Below are 20432 nucleotides of genomic sequence, written 5' to 3' on the forward strand. Positions count from 1 at the left end.
CTGTTGAAGTTGCAGAAAATCGTTCCTCTTGTGATAATCTCCTTCTACATTTATCAGATAAATAGGGTGATTTCTGCAGAATGTATATTTAACATATGTTAACTTGCTTTTTTTTCAGTTACGTTTTCCCTTTGTTCATCCGGTTGCTCTTGTGTTCTCTTGAAGTTTTTATTTTGTTTTAATTTTCCATGTTACTCTCGCCTTCTTCCATCCCCTCTCCCCGGCCTGCAGCCTGCGTCACATGGCCGTCGAAGCCGTAGCATGTCTATTTGCGTCCCCCCTTCCTCGTACTCCTTTTCCCACGCTCCTTCGTCCCTGGCCTTTCCTCCGAAACAGCCCGCCACGCCTCCTCCAGACCTGTCCTCCCACACCTCCACCTCCACCACCTCCCCCTGCGCACCTCTCGCTTCTGAGAGGGACACATTCGCTGGCCGCCTCTCCAAGGCCCTGGAGACGGTGCTGCCCCTGCACTCGGGCTCCTCCCAGCCCAGGGCCAGGCAGCGGAGGGCCAGCCTGCCCGCCCTGTTCTCCACCCCTGTAGGTTCTCACGTGTAAGCCCCCCAGCAGTGGGTAGAGTCAAAGAGGGAAGAGAGAGAAAAAGATGAGAAACTTTTTTCTGTTTTTGTTAGAAGTTAGTTAAGGAAGCAAATATGCCTGTCATTGTTTGCAGTATTGTAAGAATAGTATTAGTATCGTTTTTTATCTAATAAGCTTTATTAGTTTAGCCATTATATCAACTAGAAAGCTTATGGTATAATGCTAAATTAGCAAAAAAATTATTTAACAAGATGCTTTGAAATTTGCACCTTAAGAAGATCTTGGCATCAGTTTTTGTGTTTGACGTCGCTGTTCCTGGGACTTTCCTGCTCTGCATGTTTTAGTGCAACACTAAAAGTGACTGATGTTTTCCATGTTTTTTGGCTGTATGCACACACATACACACACTCACACTCATCCAGATACATACATTTTCTGTCAGTAAAACCCTAAAGAGAAATCATCAATGACGAGAAGTGACAAAGTAAGGGAGTTGTAACGCATTAAATCACTGACACAAACTGTTTTTATCCATGGTGTCTAGATAGGTGCTATAACATTCAACAAATATTTGAAAAGAACATCTTAATCTATTGATTTTTCATAATTTAAAAACTGGAATTTTTTATTTTTTTTTGTTTAACGGAAAGGAGAAAAACAAACAATAGAAGTATCAAAAACAAGACCATCTCAGTATTAGTTTTGTAAAATAAAAGCTAAAAGTTTGATTCTTTTAGCTTTGTTCAAATGGGAAACAAAATTATTACTAACAGTGAAACATTAAGTTAACTTCTCTAAGCATTAGGTAATTTCAGTATAAAGATTAAAATGTGTCTGAGCTGAGAAACATCCCGAACATCCAGGGTGGGAATCTGGAACAGCACTGAGACGGTTATCTCTCTTAGACTCTCTCTCTCCCTCAACTTGACCCTCATGTGTTCACATTGAACAAAGACAGTCGTGAGCCATGATCACGCTCCATGGTACAGACGTCTTGTATGAGGTGCATCTACAGTCAGAACCAAAATCTTCTAGATCAACTGAAGGGTAAACAGAAGTGTCATGTATTTTTAACTACCTCATGAATAGTAAATTATGTAATAAAAACAGCTTATCTGACTGAAGATGCATCTGGACTGTTGCCACGCTTAGACTCTTTCTGGCGTTTCCTCTTTGCCTTCTCCACTTTTTGTTCAACTGTGAGTTTCTGTGTCTTTTCTTATCTTGGGTTTATTTTTTGGCCTGTCTTTGTGCTGCAGCTGTGATCCATCTACTGTAACTGGCTTTACATCTTCGCCTCACTTGCTGACTTTTTTTTCTGTATATATAATTTTTGAGTAAACTTTGCTGTCACCTAACTCAGCTTCCTTATGTTCTGGTGGATGGATGTGTTTTTCTTTTCATTTTGTTTATTTGAAATTTCAACTTTTTCTTGCCCCATTTAATTTTTGGTCTTTTCTGTGGTTCACCTGAACTTCATTTTCAAATCGATTGTATCTTGTTGTCGCAGCAGCATACAATGCCACACCCCTTCGGCGGAGGAGCGAGCTCAGCCGGAGGAGTCCCAACTCTTCCTGAGCCTCCAGCTATTTTCTTCCCCGCCATCCCCGAGCGCCCCGTTTCCTTTTCTCCTCCTCCCACCGGCCCTCCGAAGGGCTACAACACCCAGAGACGTAAAAGCACCTCCATTCTGGAGGCGCATACGCGGCACTTCCAGCCCGCATATCCTCGCTACGGGAGCACCCTGCACCCGTTTTCTGGGATGGAAACTGTTGAGGGTCCGTCTCTCTTTATGGTGAATCCTGGCTTTGCGGCAGCGGCTCAGAGACTTGGCCCCGGCGACTCTCTGCATCTCCCGGGGCAATCCGAGTCGACTTTGTATGGCTATAAGGACATGAGAGCGGAACACGAGGAAGCAGTGAGGCGGCTGAGTCTTAATCAAGCCGCTTTGTTGGACCATTACGAAGCAATGGCATATGCGGGGTATCCGATGACTGCCCACCAGCTGGGACACCTGAGTTTCCATCATCAGAGGCAAGCAGCAGCTGCAGCAGCGAGCATGGGCTTTGATCCTGGTCCTCCACCTCAACCAGGGTTCATCCACCCACAGATCATGCAGAGAATAAGCGCACACAGCCCAATACCTCCGACGCTTTCCCCCATGACTCCTTCCACCGGTGGTTCAATCTCTTCTTCATCGTCCGAGAGTTGCTTTGCTCCACAGCATGTGCCCTCCTCCCCCTTCCCCATTTCTGCACCTCCAGTAATGGCCGATGCGCCGCCTGCTGGAAGTGTTTTTGAGTTCCATCTCGCTGCAGCCGCTGCAGCCGCCGCTGCAGACCCAAACCTGCTGGCGTCCAGGATTTATAGAGCTCGCCGCAGCTCCATGGACCTCCCTCTGGAGGACAGCTCTGGGACGGGGTCGGGTGGTTCGGGAACCTACAACCGACTCCAGCCGGTAACAGAGGAGCTCTACGCCTACATCAGCCCAGAGCTTCCTTTGCCTCCAGGAAATCTCCTCCTTCACCACATCGGTTTGACCACAAAGGACCGAAGCCCTGAACCGTCCAGCGACTCTCTGGCCTCCTCTGATGCAGGAGAGTTTCAGTCGCCTCCTCCCCTGAATCTCCCCGCTCAGTTTGACTCGTCGGCCGCTCAGACAATCCCTCGGCCCTCCTCTTCCGCACACTATGATTCCTCGGCGGGAGCCCTTCTCCAAGAACCCCAGGGTCATCCGCCTTCAGTTCAGACCTTTTTCCCTCCTACCCCGTCGTCTGAACTCCCACCTGGCGGCGCTTCGTCAGCTCAGCCGGAGTCTCTGCAGAGTCCCTGGCCCCGGCAGGAAGCCCAACACGATGCAGCCCACCAGGAGTCATTGCAGGCTACTATTGCCCCTCTGGTACAAAGTTCAGAAACCCTTGTATACCTCTGGGTCAGTTGCTAATGGAAATCTTTCAGTTATTACTTTTCAGAACAGGGATGATTTCTTTTCTTACAGGGTTCCTACAGTCTTTAAAACAATAACTTTCTGTATTTTATATAATATTATATTACAGATTATTTGCATTTTTACAAAGAACAAAATGCCAAGAAACTGTAAACTGAACAATCTAGAGTGGCTCTCAAAAGTGTGAACATTTCTGTTAATATGCCAGTTTTTGTAATATTTAGAAATCAAAACCATAATGAATTGATTTCTCCTTTACTAATTTGTTTTTTCTGGAAAACAAATTTATGAGGTGAAAAATATAAAAATAATTAATGTGCCACAGCAATCTGAATGCCCAAGTTTACATATGGCATGTTCTCATTTTTTTTTATTTTAAACAGGTCTAAATGTTTATCTTTATTTATTTTTATTCTTTTGGAAGGTATTACTTCCATCTTCAACCAAATCAGACATATAAACACAACCAATAATTCTGCAGCTCTCTGTTATTGCCTACGAAGGGTTGATTTAAACAAAGTATTTAAGGGTGTGCACGCTTCTACAACCACTCTATTGCATTAATTTGACATTTTTGCCCCTTTGTTTTTAAGTTGAATTGTACAGGACATGTCACAGTTAAAGGTCGAAAAAGGTTTAAATCATGATCTCAAAAACTTGCAATTTCACAGAAGTGTGTGCGTTTTTAAGACCAACTCGAAGTTGGGAATGTTCTAAGCACTCCTTCAACAATCTTGACATTTGAGTCTGGAAAACTCTGTTAAATATAAGATATGTTGGAACCCTGTATTTATTTTCCTTTGGTTTCTATCCTAAATGTTTTACCTGATTTGCCTCAGTGTTTTTAAAACTATTTAATGAATATTTATTTTTTGTTTTGCCCATGAGATTGTTGGGAGTGCCTAAAGCAAGAGGATGTCAAATCTTAGTGCTTTTCAATCAAATTATATTAGTAATCTGACCCAGAGGCAGTCATACAGACCCCTGTTGTTTTCATACCCTGCTGACCCAGGCTCTCCCCAGATGATGCTTATTATTCATCCTGTAGTCTTGTTGTGATTTTAACCCCCTACAGTCGTATATCAGCACCACAGAGAGTCTCAACACCACCATTAGAACGACAAGCTCACCGTTCCTTCACTCGGTAATCATTGCCGATGAGGAGAGTGATTTTAATCTAACACAGTTCAATTAGAGCTTAATAGGAGAAGTTTCGACCCGGATCACATTGTTTCATGTCCATTAGAAGAGTCATTATTACTGGTTGTATGTAATTTAGACGTTGTGTTTGAGACCCTCTCTGGTGTATAAGCTTTAGAAACGATCTAAGCCCCCTCTTTTCTGTGCCTTTGTTTGTTTATTTGTTTACTTTGTCGTATAAGTAAGTAATATTTTGTCTGTATGTTCATATATGAATGTATATGGAAAAATGTGTGTTTGTAAAGGTATACTGATTCTGTGGTATACTAAAACGTTGATCGTACAAATCCAAAGTCGGCTGGATATTCAAAATATAAGTCACTCGAACTATCTGAAAACAGCTCATTTATTGCAATCTAAGATTTAAATAAAATTTTTAAAAATTATAATAGTCATAATAATATGCAAGACTTTGGTTTGTACGCGCAAACACACAGAGACATACAACAAAACCGAGGGGGTTTGGACACTAAGCAGTGTAACTGTGTAGAAACCCATTTTATGTTTGTGTAGATTTTCTGTTGTGAATCCTAGAAGTTTTTTTTATTTATTTATTTATTTTATGTTGTTGTAGATTTCAGCAATTAATTAAAATGTGTCAAACCCTTAGAACGCTGCTGTTTACATTTCCACCAATATCTTTTCGCATTTGCTTTGAAAATGCCACTTTTAATTTCTGCATTTTCCTATCATTCACTCATAATTGGTTTCCCTGTCATTCATCCTAATTAAAAATATATATAAATTTATCAATTAAATTTGTGGCGTGAACCTCCTATATGTTGTTAAAAGAAGGTGAGATAGGCGTCTGTGTGTGTGTGTGTGTGTGTGTGTGTGTGCAGTTGGGTGTGTGTGTGCGTGCGTGCGTGCGTGTGTGTGTGGTGCAACATGTTATTCTTGCCAAAAGCTTTCAGCAGACCGTCGAGGGGAGCTTTATGACAGATAAAGAGTCACCCACAGCTTCCTGAGGGTTCAGTCATCCAAAGGTTGTGTGAGATGCTGCCATTTAATCCTTTAGATTATGTCATAAACTTGGTGAAGTACAGTTTGGTAATAATTTTACTTACACTCATCATGGACATAAATGTTGCTTTAATTTTAGGCTTTTGCAGATTCAAACTCCAAGAGTGGAATGATCCGCTTACAAATTCAAAAAAACTATTTGGTTGACATATTTATATTTAGTTTGGATTTTCAATTTTCTCAAATGCACTTGAAAACTCTGTTGATTAAATACTAAAAATATAAATATGATATTGTGCTTTGAGTTTGTTTTTTGTTTGTTGGGGTCATTGAAATTCTTTGCTGCATCATCATTCCACTCTGAAAGAAAAACAAATAACATAAAAGCATAACATTACTAGGACATTACTTTCCATGATATGTCTATGTAAACCACCAAATGCCAGTGTATCTTTTGTTTATGCACAATTATTGGACATCCACAAAGGTTGAGGCTCAAAATTGAAGGAGTGAGCTCAAATGAGATTTTTTTTTTTCACCACTAAAACGTTCCTTAATCTGTCAAAGCGGGACAAGGAAGGTTATACACCAAATATTGCTTTAACTGTTTAGTTTAATATTCAGTTTTTTATATCTCAGCCACTATACTAGAATTTACTTTCGCGACATTATGCAATAGTTATTATCACTGCCAATCACTTAGGGTCTTACCTGCATGTGACGTGTCTTACTTACACCCTGCCTAACCCCAGTAATGTGCCTGTACTGTTGCTATATTTCCATCCAGCAAATGTCGGTGTGCATATACCCGTCTCTGGATGGTTCAGTGTACATTTGGTGTCTCTATGCATGTGTGCATACACAAGAGGAGAGTGTAGTGTGAAAGTAAGGGAGAAGGAGTGTCTTGTGTTTGCACTCATGCTTGGTTTGGGTTCAGATCTACAAACATGTACTGATTGGTTCTCTTTTTTTTTCTTTTTGTCAATCTCCTGATTTCCCATCTACATCCTCCATCTTTTTCCCATCTGCCACATTGGATCTCTTCCTCTTTGGTCTTTTTCTATAAATCTGTTTCTCAGCAGCAGGTTCAGACGCCCACCCCTAAACCAAGTTCAGGAACTCCTCTGGTTCCTGCCGCCACACAGCCTGATCCCACAGGGACTTCCCAACAGGTAGGAAAATTAAGAGAAATTAAATTCAACAGCTATTATTATGAACCAAACCCAACAAAAAGCATTTTTTGGTTCTTTGTAAGAGTAATTGAGAGGTTGCCTCTTTTTCTTTTAATGTTTTGTCTTGCACTGAGATATATATACGACAGTCTATTTAAACATTTATGCATGACATTGCTTTCTTCTTAAAATTGGCTCAAATTCAGAGTGTCTGCTTTTTTTTAACCTTTTGTTTTGACCTCTTACATTTTGCTACACTAAACTATCTATATTTAATTTAAAACTTTTTTTCCAGGCTGTGTTATCTGGTCAGAGTTCTGTTTCCCTTCAGAGTCCAACACACACAACACTGCAGCAGACGTCTGCACAGGTAATTATTTCAGTTATTTGGCTGCAATGTGCCTTAAACATGCATTGATTCTCAGTGTGGATGTGCATTTTGCCAGAACTTTGTAATTAAATTATTTGCAACCAATGTGTAATGCAACTCAATACATTAGATGAGCTCTGAGCTCCACACCTTTCAGATGCGTCTCTGCCTCAGCACACCTGTATCAAATAACTCGGTCAGGAGCAGGACTATGTTGAACTTGACTGCATGTTCAGGAAGGCATTCAGCCATTTGATTCAGGTGTGTTATGAACCAAGGACACGTCTAAAATCTTGCTGTAGAATCCCTGTCCTGAAGCCTTGACTTGCTGATGTTTATGGAAGTCCATATATTGCTATTTTTGCAGACACACATGTTCATAATCACTTCAGAGACTTAGGAAGAGGTCTATGTACTAAATTAGCTTATGTCTACTGCATATGTGATGTATGTTAGCCATTACTATCATCACTCCTGGTAAAGATGTTTAGAAATTGCTTTTTATTGCTGTGAAATATTCAGACACTGACCAAAATCATTTATTCAATGCAGAATACTTTCCACATTAAAAATTATATTTTTTTATAGTAAAGTCTCTGTCGTGTTCTATGTAACAAAGATAACTGAAGCCTTTCAGTTGTCTTTTAAGTTTAAATTAATCTTCAATAACTTTGCGTTTCCTCTTGTTTTAAAAAGCAAATTCATAATTATTAGAATTACAAAATTTAATTGTATTTATTTTGATATCTTACAACAGCTACTCAGCACCCCAGCACCCCTTACCAACATGTACTGTGACGAGGAGAGTAGCTAAGACTGATCAGATCTCCATTAAAAGTATTTTGAATTGCGATCTTCTTACCTTTACCAGGGTTGTTGATAATACTGGAAGACCTTGTAAGCTGCAAGTTCACATGAATAAGCAAATGAACTGTACAAGATGACAGCTTTGAAATGACTGCTGTTTATGGCATGTTCTGCTTTGATTCACTTTAAACTTTCCTTCTTAGTTTGATTCATTTTCTTGTCTTTTGATCCACTTGCATGCTGCTTGCCTTTCACCTCTGGGATTGTTTTTCTGTGGTGCATGTAGTTTTGTGACCTAAGCCCCTCTCCCAGTATAGAGCATCTTTATCTGTTATACCAGGTTGCCCAGCAAGCTCTGGTTCAGGTAATGCATATTGTAAACCAGTGACTGTCTGTGTGTGTGTTTGTGTTGCACCCTTCCAGCTAACAACACATCAGTGCTATTTGTTGGTGAATTTGTTTGATGTCCCACAGATTGCAGACAAATCCAGCCTCTGTAATTGGATATTATCTTTTGTTAGCGTTTTTTCTTTGACTGTCCTACTAACTCCTGTGATTAAAAGCATGAATCATACATAGCAGGATATTTTATGGAAATACCAATTACAGAATAAAAGACTGCTAAATATCAAAAGCTTAATGTATAATCACCAAGCAAATGAGAAGCTTTAAATGCAAGCTGGATCACCTTTTTGTAAAAATGTAATTCTTACACAAAATCAAAATAGATTAGATTTTTTCATGGTTTATTTGAACTTTTTTTTCTTTTCTTCATCAATAAACAGATTGTTTGTCTTGGCCCATGATGTATGAACAAATATATTTTATGTGTATGTATAAAGATAGCTCACATTTTGGACGGCACTCTAAGCCCAAACAAAGTACAAAAATATATTTTCTTAAACTTTCAGGCGTTAAGCTGTATGTGATGAAGTTCACAAGGTCTGAGTCTTGGTGTTATGGATTGATAAAACACATTATGATTTGGTTTTAGTTACTGAATGAAGAGCCACAGATGCATGCATGACTCACAGCTGTGCTTTAAGTGTGTGACTTGTACAGAATTTGCTGTTCAGTTTCAAGTCTCCCACGTCTCTAAAAACCCTGTGCGTTCGTTCCACTTTGCCATCCACAGTCAGACATGTTTGCTCTTAATTTTCACATTTGAAATAAAGGTCATATGGTGCAAAAAATTACAAAAGCCACAAATGTCGATCCTCGCCACATTTTCACTTCTAATCATCGTTTGGGTTTATCTACTTCCTCCTCGTTCCTTTGACGTTGCTTCTATCTTTTTTCTTGATTTCCCCCCCCCTCCTGCTTCTTGTTTCTGTTTTCCCCTCATCTCGGTACCGCCCTCTCAGCCCAGTTTACCTCCGCCAACTTCTACTGTTCCCATGGCGAACCTCCCTTCTCCGTCGGCTCTTCCGACACCAGTCGTGCCCTCCCTCCCCTCTCCTCTGCCAATCCCTGTTGGGGTGGTGCCTACACTCGTTCCCTCTCCTCTTCCTCCTGTGTTCACACCTGTGCCTCAGCCTTTGGCCACCGTGGTGCCAGTCATCAGCGTAGTCACCGTCCCTCCTGACTCTCCCATGGAAGCCCCTCCTAAGGTACTGGTTCTGTTCAAAACCACCAACTGGAGGTTATGGCGCCGTTACGGGTTCGGGTAAAAATAAATGCTGCATCGTCCAAAAGTCCTAAAGTAAATTTTTTGATTTGTATTCTCATTTTCTCCGGTTTATAGCTCAAACTTGTAAATTAGTTTCTCGTATTTCTGGCCTACATCTGCTCATGAGCATTAAGTTAAATTTGATTTAGGTCTTTAATTATATAAACTTTGTTCTTCCAAAGTCTATTGATGATAAAATCAAGTGCATTGATTTGCATGATTAAAATTGGGTCCACTTGCTTGACTTTATTGTGGATTTTAATTAATTCAGATAATAAAATTAAACATTTTGGCTTTATGGGTTTGTGTGAGGATCTGGAGTGGAAAAACATTTGAAAAGCTCCCTTAGGAAGCCTGTAGGGATATTTGTGTATTTAATTATTTTATCCTAGCCACAAGTAGAGTATGCATATCTGAAATGTCGCTTAAACAAGGAAAAGATTGTGTCGCATGCAAAAATAAAGAATGAAAAAAATATTTTGACACCACAATTAAGTATTTCACTGTGTTGAGAGTATAAAGCTGGTTTGTATAAAATGTGTTGATGTTGAGCATTTCTTTGTTTTGTTGGTGCTGGTGACAGGAATAAAATTAAAATCTGTTACAATGGCAATTAGAGTCAAGAGTGCTGTGCAGAGTGTTGATATGCAAAACAAATAACAGCTAAGGGATTTGTATTTATGGGACAAAGTCTTAAATTAAGGGCGATTCAACCACTTTCCCAGGCTCATAAGTTTTTTAGTTTTATGAAAAGAGACTGGGTAAGCATCTTTAACATTTGTTGTTGAGGTAATTCTCATGTTTTCAAGTCTTCCTTAGTGTTTTTCTCAGCTTTAGTGCATTTTTTCATCCCCACAGTTTTCCTGGTGTGTGTGTCCGGGTGTGTGTGTGGTGTCACCTTATGTTTGTTCACAACAACATAAACATGTCGGGTTATGTGTGTTACAGTCGGCTTCGCAAGCTTCAGAGCTGTCGCAGGGCCAATTACAGCCACCCCAAGTACTCTCATCCATAGAAAGGTAATGTGTGCAAGTAGATATGGGATAACGCATAATAAAAGCCTTTCTCGCCGTTTTCATTTTTAACTCCTGCCTTTCTCTCAGCGGCCACTCGGAGACCTCAGGCCTGAGCGACGGAAACGAAGGAGGCGCCGGCCGTCACGAGGGTCGCTCCACCAAACGGCATCAGAGGCGTTCTGTGCGGAGCCGGTCGCGCCACGAGAAGACATCCAAGGCGAAACTCCACGTCCTCAGTGTAACAACTCTTTTCCAAACCATCTGTCGTCTTAACGTCTTGCTTTGCACGACGTAACATGCTGTAGAATTGTTGTTGGTCAAAATAGAGGTAATTTTTCTGTTCTCGTGCTTCTTTCTTTATTTTGTTTGTTTGTAAATGAATGCAGATCTCCAATCGAGGAGACAGAGTGGCAGAGTGTCAGCTGGAGACTCACAACAGGAAGATGGTGACATTTAGGTTTGATCTGGATGGAGACAACCCTGAGGAGATCGCCCAGATCATGGTATGGTGCCGATCACCCGAATGCTTTTGTCCATATTTTGTCAGAGATTTTGCTCAGCTTCTCCTATGCTTGATAAGGTTCTTGAGCAGAGATGGAGAAAATCTAAACGCATCTGATTGTTTGGTTGTTCCAGGTTGAGAGTGAGTTCATCCTGGAGAGTGAGCGCGAGTCGTTCATTGAGCAGGTCAGAGAGGTCATCGAGAATGCTGATCAGAAGGGAGACACAGGTAGTCAGGTAAGGAAATAAGTCATCTTCACCGGAAAAGCTTTTGGTCTTGTGTTCATTGTGGAACGATAATCTTCTGCAGCTTTGGAAGTTTTTGCTGAAATATTTTCTGACTTTGTTGCTTCGTCCTCTCAAAAAAACCAGCCAGTTTTCTGGAGCAATAATAACCTAAACATTCTAGGCCACTAACACGTTCACTCGTTGATTTCCAGATGATTGGTGACAAGGAAGAGCAGATTCCTGCGATAAGCAGCCCCATGCCAGGTAGGAAAAACTTAATAAATAAAACTAACATTTACAGTTCAGCTTTTTCATAGATGGAAAAACATTTGCTTCTATGTACTTTAGACATCCCTCCTAGTGCGACGTCACAGGTGGTCCACTCAGCAGGACGGAGATTCATTGTTAGTCCTGTACCAGAAGGCAGACTGAGGGACCAAACCCTGCCCCCCTCACCTACACCTGCCCCGCCAACTCCATCTGAAACTGGTAATTAAACCCGACTTATCTTCTTCCTGGATGAGCTTCTCTCTATATATTTTGTTTTACTTAAATTGGGTTTCTTCTCTTTTTGGTGTCTGTTTAGCTCAGTCTCATACTCCTGGCCAAATGTTGGTATTTTCCCAGTCTGCGGGAGCGGTCACGTTACAACAAGCTTTCTCTGAGCTCAGGCAGAGTAAAAACCAGTACGACGCAGGTCCCAGCACCGCCCCAGCCTCCGTCCACTCCACACACCCTCCCCTGCAGCCCGCAGCAGTGGCGGCCTCCCCACACAGCAGCGTAGTCACTCCCTCCGTGGATTCAAGTCTAAATCAAGTCAAAGAGCAGCTCGCTGAAGCGTCTCCTCCTCCCATCTCCTCGTCCTCCACCTCCGCACCCCCCGTCTCCTTCAGTCCTCCCTTTTCTTCGTCTCCTCCTCCCACCGTGGTAAATCCGATCATCCTCCAGTCTCAGGCCGTGATGCAGGTTGCGTCTCGACCACAAGCACAAAGTCAGACGCAAACTCAAGCCCCGGCTTATATCCAGCCCCAAACGGTTTCTGCCGCCTCGCTGCCTACCTCCGTACCAACGGGGAGCATCACCAGTATCCCGCCGACGATGCTCACTTCCTCTCTTCTAGGCCAGACTGTCCCGTTTGTATCCTCGCCTCCTCCGTCTGCTCTCGAACTCTCATTGGATAATCCGTCAGTCTCCCCCACCTCAGCCTCCACTATCCCCACTACCGCCATCCCAGGTCCACAGATGTCTCCACCCTCCTCTGCACCTCCAGTTCCTGCAGCTGGCTTATCCACCGCTGCAGGTCTCCAGCCAGTGACCACAACCGTTCCTCCAGTCCAGCCCACTCTGGTCCACTCACAGCCACAGACTGCAGCCCTGCCGGGGCAGACACACACACACTGCGGAGAATGTGACACGAGGTGAGACGCGTGTATAAAACAGTGGATGTGAAAAATGACATGTTTTTGTGATGGAGGTGTGTTTCATACAGATCTAGTTTCAGTTTAAACCTGCGGCGTTTATTGTCATGTTCTTCTATAAAGTTTAATATGTACTTTACAAAGCAGTGCTTCTCCCATTTAGTTATTTATTCAGAAGTGTTCAGGAATGACTCCTAGCACACTAGAGAAAATAATAATCTGCCACTTCAAGACCAGCATAAATGAGTCAATGCATTGTAAAATCACAAAATCTTACCAAGTGATTTTGATCTAAATTTTAAAACAAGCTTCTATGTTTTGCTGAAAAGTTACTTTTGTCTTGTTTCAAGTTTATTAGCTGCTCTAGAAACCAGACCAAAAATACTGCCAGTAAGTATATTTTAAATTAATTGCTGATTATTATATTATCTTCTATGTTGTCTGTCTCAGGACTGAGGCTTCCTCTGAGTCCATAGGAAAACCGGATGACATCCAAGCTTTGGACATGAAGCTGCGCTCGCTCTTCATGGACGTTGGCGGAGCGGTGCCATCCACACAGGGAGACATCTTACCTGCTGACTCCGCCTCTGGAGCCTCGGTGGCTGGCACCTCGTCCCCCATCAGCGCTGGCCCGACTTCCACCACGTCTGTAACAGTTCCTGGCTCCACCCAGTCGGTCAACCCACCGCTGCCCCCCTCCAGCCTGGCATTGGGCCCTTTGGGGTCAGCAGCACCCATGCAAGGCCCAGGGACACCTGTAGCCACCCCGGCATCGTCCAGTATGTAGACGATTATGTTTCTGCAGTAATGCAACTCTTAAAAACAAATTAATTCTTGAACTGAATTTCTGATTCAAATTTCCTTAGTCATCCCTGCCTCTTCTATGGGCCAGACGACTCCATCCAAAACCCCTCTATCCAGGGTTCCGGTGAGTCCCACAGAATATCATATCTAATAACTCCAGAAGTGTCTAATTGCTTAATTTGTGCATGTTGGGTAGGAAGCATGGGCATGGTTATTTACTGCTAAAATTGTATTGTATAAAATGTTTTTTCAGTTCTAATTGTTTCTTACTACTCTTACAACTCACCTGGCATGTAAGTTCATTTTAACAGGGTTCCTGCACAGTTTTATTACATAATTTGTTTTCAAAATTCAGGAAAAAAGTTCAGATATTAAAAAGTCAAACTTTCTAAAAATAAGCTAAATAATCTGACTATGCAGGTTTAGCAATCCGTCTTGCAAGAGAGCAGAACAAGCGTTTGATTGGACAGAGAGGAATGCAAACGGTACCAGCTGCAGTGAAACATTGTTTTGAGAGAGAGGACAGGATATTTCTAAACAAGCAGAGATTTTTTAGGGCAAACAGAACAACATTTGATGCCAAAAATTTATAATCCTGATCTTGCATTAAAACTATACTATTTTCCCAATAGGGATCATTCAAATCAAATTAGAAATATTTTATTTATCCTAAAAAAAACTTAAATGTTGCCGTAACTCATATTATTTTTAGAGAGTGGTTTGGAAAGGGATGCAGGAATGTGCAGGAATCCAGTTTTAACATTCTTAGGCATGAACACTACTTTTGTAATCTTTTCTCCAGATATCTGTTTGTTTTACTTTCTGCCACTTTCTACTCTTTTTCTGGGATTAGGCCACTTCTCCTTCTTCAGAACTCCTGACACCCTTCCCTGGACCTTGTCTAATGCAGGTGTTTGTTTTTTTTTTTGCTCATTTTAACACTATTGTATGTACTGCAACGCAGCTCTGTTTTTGTTTCAACTGTATCTCAACTAATTAAATGTCATTTGTATGTGTGAGTGTAACATCTCCACACTTAACTCTTAAAAAAGAAAACTGTCAATCTTTCTTCCAAGCTTAAATAATTTGATTGACGCATCGGCTCTGATGTTGAGACAGGATAATTGCAATCTTAAATGTCACTGGTAGTGCAATGCATGCTTGAATAATATCCCATCTTAGCATAAAAAAGTCCAAAAGCCTGAGATGATTGCTAAGGTTCCAGCAGAACACGGCAAGGACGAGTCACTTCAGGCCAGAGACTGTCTTCATTCCCAGGCTTTGTTGTTGTGGCTGTGGCCGTCTAAAAATAGACATTTTTTCAACCAGAACCGCGTGCTAAACAGCGAGACATGATTTGAAGCTCCTTTTATGAAAATATGACCTGCCTGGTCATAAAACTCACTCCGTTTCTCTTATGCAACTCCCTCTGGGTGAGACCTGTCCTATTTGATTAAGGTAATCGTGTTGTGGTCCAGGTTCACCAGGGATCTGACTTTAATTATCTACTTTTTTTAATTGTGACTAAATTGCTTAAGGGAATGCGAGGGCTTTCAAGTTTTCCACTCAGTGCTTATTTGTGTTTTTGTGCTAACAAGGAAACTTTGTTTCTTTATGAAAAGTTCAGGAAGTAAGATCTTCATTTGCATCCAATTCTATGAAGTTTTTCTTTTGTTAATCGTAACGCTGCTCAAATCATACATCTTGATGGCAAATGGACTGGAAAAATGATGCAGTGTTGTTTGAACAATTAAGCTTTTCAAGAATATTTAATTAAATTTATGTCAAATTAAAGCTTGAATAAATAAACTTTTTTTTTAATCCATCTGAAAAAAAATCTAATAAATACAACTGGAAACTAATTTTATTTGAAACAATATAGCATCAATTATTTAAAACCAATATTTAGAAAAAATATATTATTTTTTCTAAATTTTCTAAATATATAAAAAAAAATATTTAGAAAAACTAAATATTTTTCTCATTTCAATAAAAAAATAAGCTGAAAATATGAGGTGAAATTCCTCATAAATAAATACAACTTTATTAAATACAAATTAATAAAGAAGGAACCTCAAATCTAACATTTTTAGGTATACTTTTAACTTCTTGAATTAAAACAACTTTTCTGTTTTGAGAACGATTTATGGTTTTAGCTAGAATATGCTCATGATAAAAAGACAATGGTATTTGCAACTATCCTACTGTAGATAATTGTTTTTTTGTTTTTTTTTAAACATATATTTAAAAATTTAAAAACAAAAAGGAAAGAAAGTTGTAAAAATATCCATGCCAGCAGGCGCTGTAAGCATTCAGTTTTAGCGATCAAAATACTGACAGGGTGACGGCAGAAAACTGTGGATAAACTAAACCAGTTGTTTAAAATTTGCAATGTGGATAGAAAGTGCAACCAGAGCAGAAAATGACAGTTTTTCCATTACATCCACATAATGTTGACAGGAACTCAATGTTCTGTAACGCTGCTCCTCTTTTAGAGCATAATAATCTAATATTTTGTCTACCGGCTCCTTCAGTCACAGCAGCCTCTGGAAGACCTGGACGCCCAGCTGAGGAGAGCATTGAGTCCAGAAACTGTCCCTGTGAGCTCACACACACAGGTTGACACACTCCGATTACAGCCTCATTGTAGGATCTTAGGCTGGTGCTGTTGGAGCCACTCAACCCGTTTCTTCTCTTCTAATTCTTACTGCAGGTCTCTCACAGCAGTGTTCCTTCAATAGGACAGCCAAGTATGTACAACTTATTTATTAAACATAGTGAACAATTTATTTCTCTGATTTATTTTGTTAAATGTTTCACCTTTGCTACAGTTCCTTTCTCACTGGAAGAGGAAAAAGCCCCTTCCCCTGCTCCTCCTCCTGCAGGTGGAATTAAATTAGGAAGATTTCAGGTAAATTAGTTTTTTTTCACCCATAAGTGCACAACTCACTTTCACCTTACAAAAAAATTTTAAATTGTACACGTAAAACTAAAATGATGTCCTCTGTTTTGGATCGTAAATTAGACAGAATTTGATTCCAGTTCTTTTCCATCTTCTCTCTCGTTTGAACGCTCAGGTATCCCTGGCTGCTGAGGAGCCTGCTGTCCAGCGCCCGTCCTGCACCGAGTCGTCTTCCACCACCTCCTCCACGTCATCCTCCTCCTCGTCCTCCAGCCTCTCCAGCCCGGAGAACACGTTGCACAAAGACTCCCCGTCCCGTCTCAGAGGGAAAGGAGTAAAAGGCAGAGACGTTGTGGACGGACTCCCCCAGAAGGCTCCTGCAGGATCCCACCTCATCTCCCCTCTCGGTTCCCCGTGCCGCTCCCCCAAACCCACCACCACCATCGGCCGCTTTCAGGTGTGCATCGTTTCTCTTCACTTCGCCCTTTCCAGTACGCCATCAGTTCACACATTTTTGTCAAACGTGTACTTTGAATTCAGGTTACGACCAACCCTGAGACCCGGGTCGGGCGGTTCTCGGTCAGTCGAACCCAGGAGCCCAAGCAGAGCCCTCCACCTGCCGCTCGGGCTGCTGCTAACGGACCCAGCGATCCCGGACAGGTTCTGTCTCCAGTCTCTCCTCATAAAGCCTCTCTACCAAGCCTAAACAACAACTCCTTCAACAACTCCTACATGAGCAGCGACAACGACTCTGAATTTGAGGATGAAGACTTTAAGCAGGAAGTCAGAGGCCTCAGAGAAAAGTAAATAAAACCTTGGGTTTCCCAAAACTCTTTGCTTCAATAACACTTTCTACATTCTTGTATAAATGGTTTCCCTTTTCTTCCTTCAGGCACATACGTGAAATTCAGGCCCTCCATTCTCGCCAGAAGGAGGAAATCGAGCGTTTGTTTACAAGGCTGGGAAAGGTGATCCATCACATAAACACCATGTGATCAGCCACATTCTGAAATGTGGCTGATTGGAGCCACAATGCTGTCTCAATACTAGACAGTAACCTCTCCTACCTGGGATTTGGTGCAGGTTCCTCCAGCTGCCGTTATCCCACCCCTCATCGCCTTTACTGGCAGAAGGCGGAGGCCCACCAAAAGTAAATCTTCAAAATCGTCCAGAAGCAGCTCCACCCATGGCAGCAAGAGCCCTTTACAGCCAGGTAGGCTCACCTTAGTGCAGCAGAGTTTATTTATTCATGTTTGGTCAATGCCACTCACCATGCAAAAAGTATTCCCACCCCTTGAACTCATTTGATCACAATGCAAACACAAATTTCAGTTATGCCTGGGGTTTTATATGGCACAGCAAAGCAAAGGAGGACGTAATTGTAAAGTTAAAGCAAATTTTGATTTGTTGTGCAAATAAAAACTGGAAAAGTGTGTATCCAAGGGAATCCTTGAGTCATTTCCTTGGAGAACCAACATCTGATGTGTATTTCTACTTTGAATTCATCCAGACTGAAATCTGGACTGATTTAATCCAGAAGGACAAAAAGAAAAACATCTGTTAACAACCATTTTCAAGTCTAGCAACACACTCTTTGTCTAAAGACAAACCTCTTGTCTCTTTAATAAACCTCTTCTGAGCCACCGATCTGTATTTACACTCATCCAACTCCCCTGTTCCTGATGAAGACATGCATTTCCACAGCATAATGCTGCCAACACCATGCGGATGCGTCCACCATTACGTTCAGTGTTCGTTTCCACCCATCTAAAATGATTTGTATGTAGGGCAAAAAGATCCCATCTTATGTACCATCTTTGCTGTTTTAATTAAAATTTCATAAAACTTTTTTTATTTGACCAATGTTACAAGAAAATTCAACAGAACAAGTTTGTGGTTTTAATGTGACAAAATGTGAAAATGCTCAATGATTACTTTTATAAAATGCTGCAAAGATGTTTCTAAAAGTTGTGCTGCCCTCAAACCTGCGTTGTTGCACAAAACCATCCCAACGAGGTTCACATGTTAAAGCCTGAGCCATGGCGTCACTGTAAACATTGTTAAACCTTTACTCTGTTTTCACGCCTTTTCTATGTTCATGCATTCATGTGCACATATTTGTTGTGCGTTTGCGTGTTTCGTCACTCGTGCATGTGGGCATTTCTCTGCATCAGGCTCGGAGCCGGAACATTTATGACTGCTTTTCCTGTTTGTTTCTCTCTGTGTTGTTGTATTTTTTTCTTGTCTCCGTGTCTGGTTTGTTTTTTTGGGTGACGTTTCTCTCCGTCTGTCCTCTTCGATGTCTCTCCACATCCACATTCCTGCATGTGCGTCGTGTCGATGCTTTCTGCGATCTCCAGGCAGCACTTTATCCGCCCAGAGCGTCCCGGCCGTGTACCCCGGCCAGCTGCCTCTGCTGGCCCCCGGAGTGCTGGCCGACACCGCGCTCCAGCCCCTCAAGCAGTCCGCGTCCAGCGGCAACCTCTGTTCAGCCTACACCAGCGAGGCGGCGCTGTCTGTGCCCAGCTTGTGTGCTCCGACCCCGGGTAAGCATGTCACTGGGGGCTGCAGGCTGCGGCAGACCTCTGCGCGCCATTTACACCGACAGCTCTTTGCATGCAGACAGAAAGGAGCGTTGTAAAAAAACAAGAAGCTCGCCCGTCTGTCTTGCGTTGTCTTTCTGTTGAGTATGGACGGTGTGATGGCTCACTCACTCTAACATCTTTTCTTTATACTCTTCAACTCTCTCATCTATCTTCTGTTGTATTTTCTCCTTCTCTCTCCTCTTGCTTTTCCTTCATCTCTGTCCCTGTCCCCTCTCTGCATCTCCCATCATCCTTCTCTTCAGGCTGTGTAAAGTTCAGCTGGGGTTCGGAGCGTGTGGCCTTCAAGCCGGGTGGCAGGAGGACGCGCTTTCTGAGTACGCCCTGCTTGGCTCTTTGTGTGTAACGCTTTATTTCTTTGCTCTTCTCTTGTTTATCCTTACTTACCTTTCATTTTTAAATGTTTTCTTTTCTTCTGTATCTGCTGAGACACAGTCGTGATTTCTTCCTGGTGGTTTTTGAACAGCTGCAAGAACTAGGCTTATCTAGAAAAGCTAGATAAGTCCAGTCGGAGTTGCTCTGGCAGAAATTAGAGGAAAACTGGAGGGATGCAAAGCTTTTCTGTCTGTTGTTTTAAAATTATGAGGCAGATTTAATCAATTTCAGGGAGAATATAATGGCTTTTTCCCTGAGAATTCAAATTTTGTCCTTTGGCAGAATGTAGCATGTTAGATGTTGATGTTTTGCCTGAGAAAAGCTGAAAGTTGGCTTGTTGCAGAAGTGCTCTGGGATCGTGAACGAATAACTGATTTGTAATATTGTTGAATGATGTGATGAAAGTAGTAGCTGCCATAAATCCATACAGTCCTCTTCATGTTGTGGTGATTCCTCCTGTCCTTGCAACGACCATCGTGTCAGGTGTGATGTTCTGCTGCTGTGAGATTCTATCCATCAAGTTACATATTTGAGGTACAAAGTGTGAATTTATAATGTTTCAGGTTTTATAGCCAAAAAAATCCATCTGCTAAAGTAAAGATTGATTTTCCAGATCCAAGTAAGAATAAAAAGTAATTCATTTCAAAATCTAGTCATTCCATATCTGTCTATCCATCCTTTTATTTTCTTTCCTTTTGTCTGTCCATCCACCCATCTGTCCAACCATCTTCTGTCCATCCCTCCATTCGCATCCATCCATTTATCTTCCATCATTAACATTGCTTTGTGGTATTTTTAGGTACAGTGTCAACTTAATGAGATGTTTGCTGACCTATAAAAAACTGATTTGCCAAAACCTGGAATCAGAAAATCTAAGTTATATAAAAATGGACCTTAGAATCACCACAAAGCGCAGGAGT

At 41.6% G+C, this 20432-nt stretch overlaps 1 protein-coding gene across 12 annotated transcripts in view; it reads left to right on the top strand.

Moving 5' to 3' along the window:
* The window catches only part of wnk1b (WNK lysine deficient protein kinase 1b), an 85090-nt gene that overhangs the window by 54658 nt on the left and 10000 nt on the right, over positions 1-20432 (top strand). The window contains exons 12-34 of one of the 12 annotated variants that reach the window (XM_055054571.1): positions 2048-3436; positions 6727-6819; positions 7115-7189; positions 9361-9606; positions 10614-10684; positions 10769-10919; positions 11068-11184; positions 11318-11419; positions 11623-11674; positions 11759-11899; positions 11997-12828; positions 13279-13607; positions 13695-13756; positions 14486-14542; positions 16167-16232; positions 16346-16382; positions 16464-16543; positions 16710-16991; positions 17075-17337; positions 17427-17502; positions 17618-17747; positions 18895-19080; positions 19383-19475. In XM_055054571.1, coding sequence (XP_054910546.1) covers positions 2048-3436; positions 6727-6819; positions 7115-7189; positions 9361-9606; positions 10614-10684; positions 10769-10919; positions 11068-11184; positions 11318-11419; positions 11623-11674; positions 11759-11899; positions 11997-12828; positions 13279-13607; positions 13695-13756; positions 14486-14542; positions 16167-16232; positions 16346-16382; positions 16464-16543; positions 16710-16991; positions 17075-17337; positions 17427-17502; positions 17618-17747; positions 18895-19080; positions 19383-19475 — 4930 coding nt within the window. Of the gene's footprint in view, positions 1-2047; positions 3437-6726; positions 6820-7114; positions 7190-9360; positions 9607-10613; positions 10685-10768; positions 10920-11067; positions 11185-11317; positions 11420-11622; positions 11675-11758; positions 11900-11996; positions 12829-13278; positions 13608-13694; positions 13757-14485; positions 14543-16166; positions 16251-16345; positions 16383-16463; positions 16544-16709; positions 16992-17074; positions 17338-17426; positions 17503-17617; positions 17748-18894; positions 19081-19382; positions 19476-20432 lie in introns of all 12 variants that reach the window. The other 11 variants (XM_055054572.1, XM_055054573.1, XM_055054570.1 and 8 more) reach the window with 11 other exon arrangements.

Source organism: Poeciliopsis prolifica, unplaced genomic scaffold (genome assembly GCF_027474105.1).
Source record: "Poeciliopsis prolifica strain line A6 unplaced genomic scaffold, Auburn_PproV2 SCAFFOLD040, whole genome shotgun sequence".
NCBI classification, from domain to species: Eukaryota; Metazoa; Chordata; class Actinopteri; order Cyprinodontiformes; family Poeciliidae; genus Poeciliopsis; species Poeciliopsis prolifica.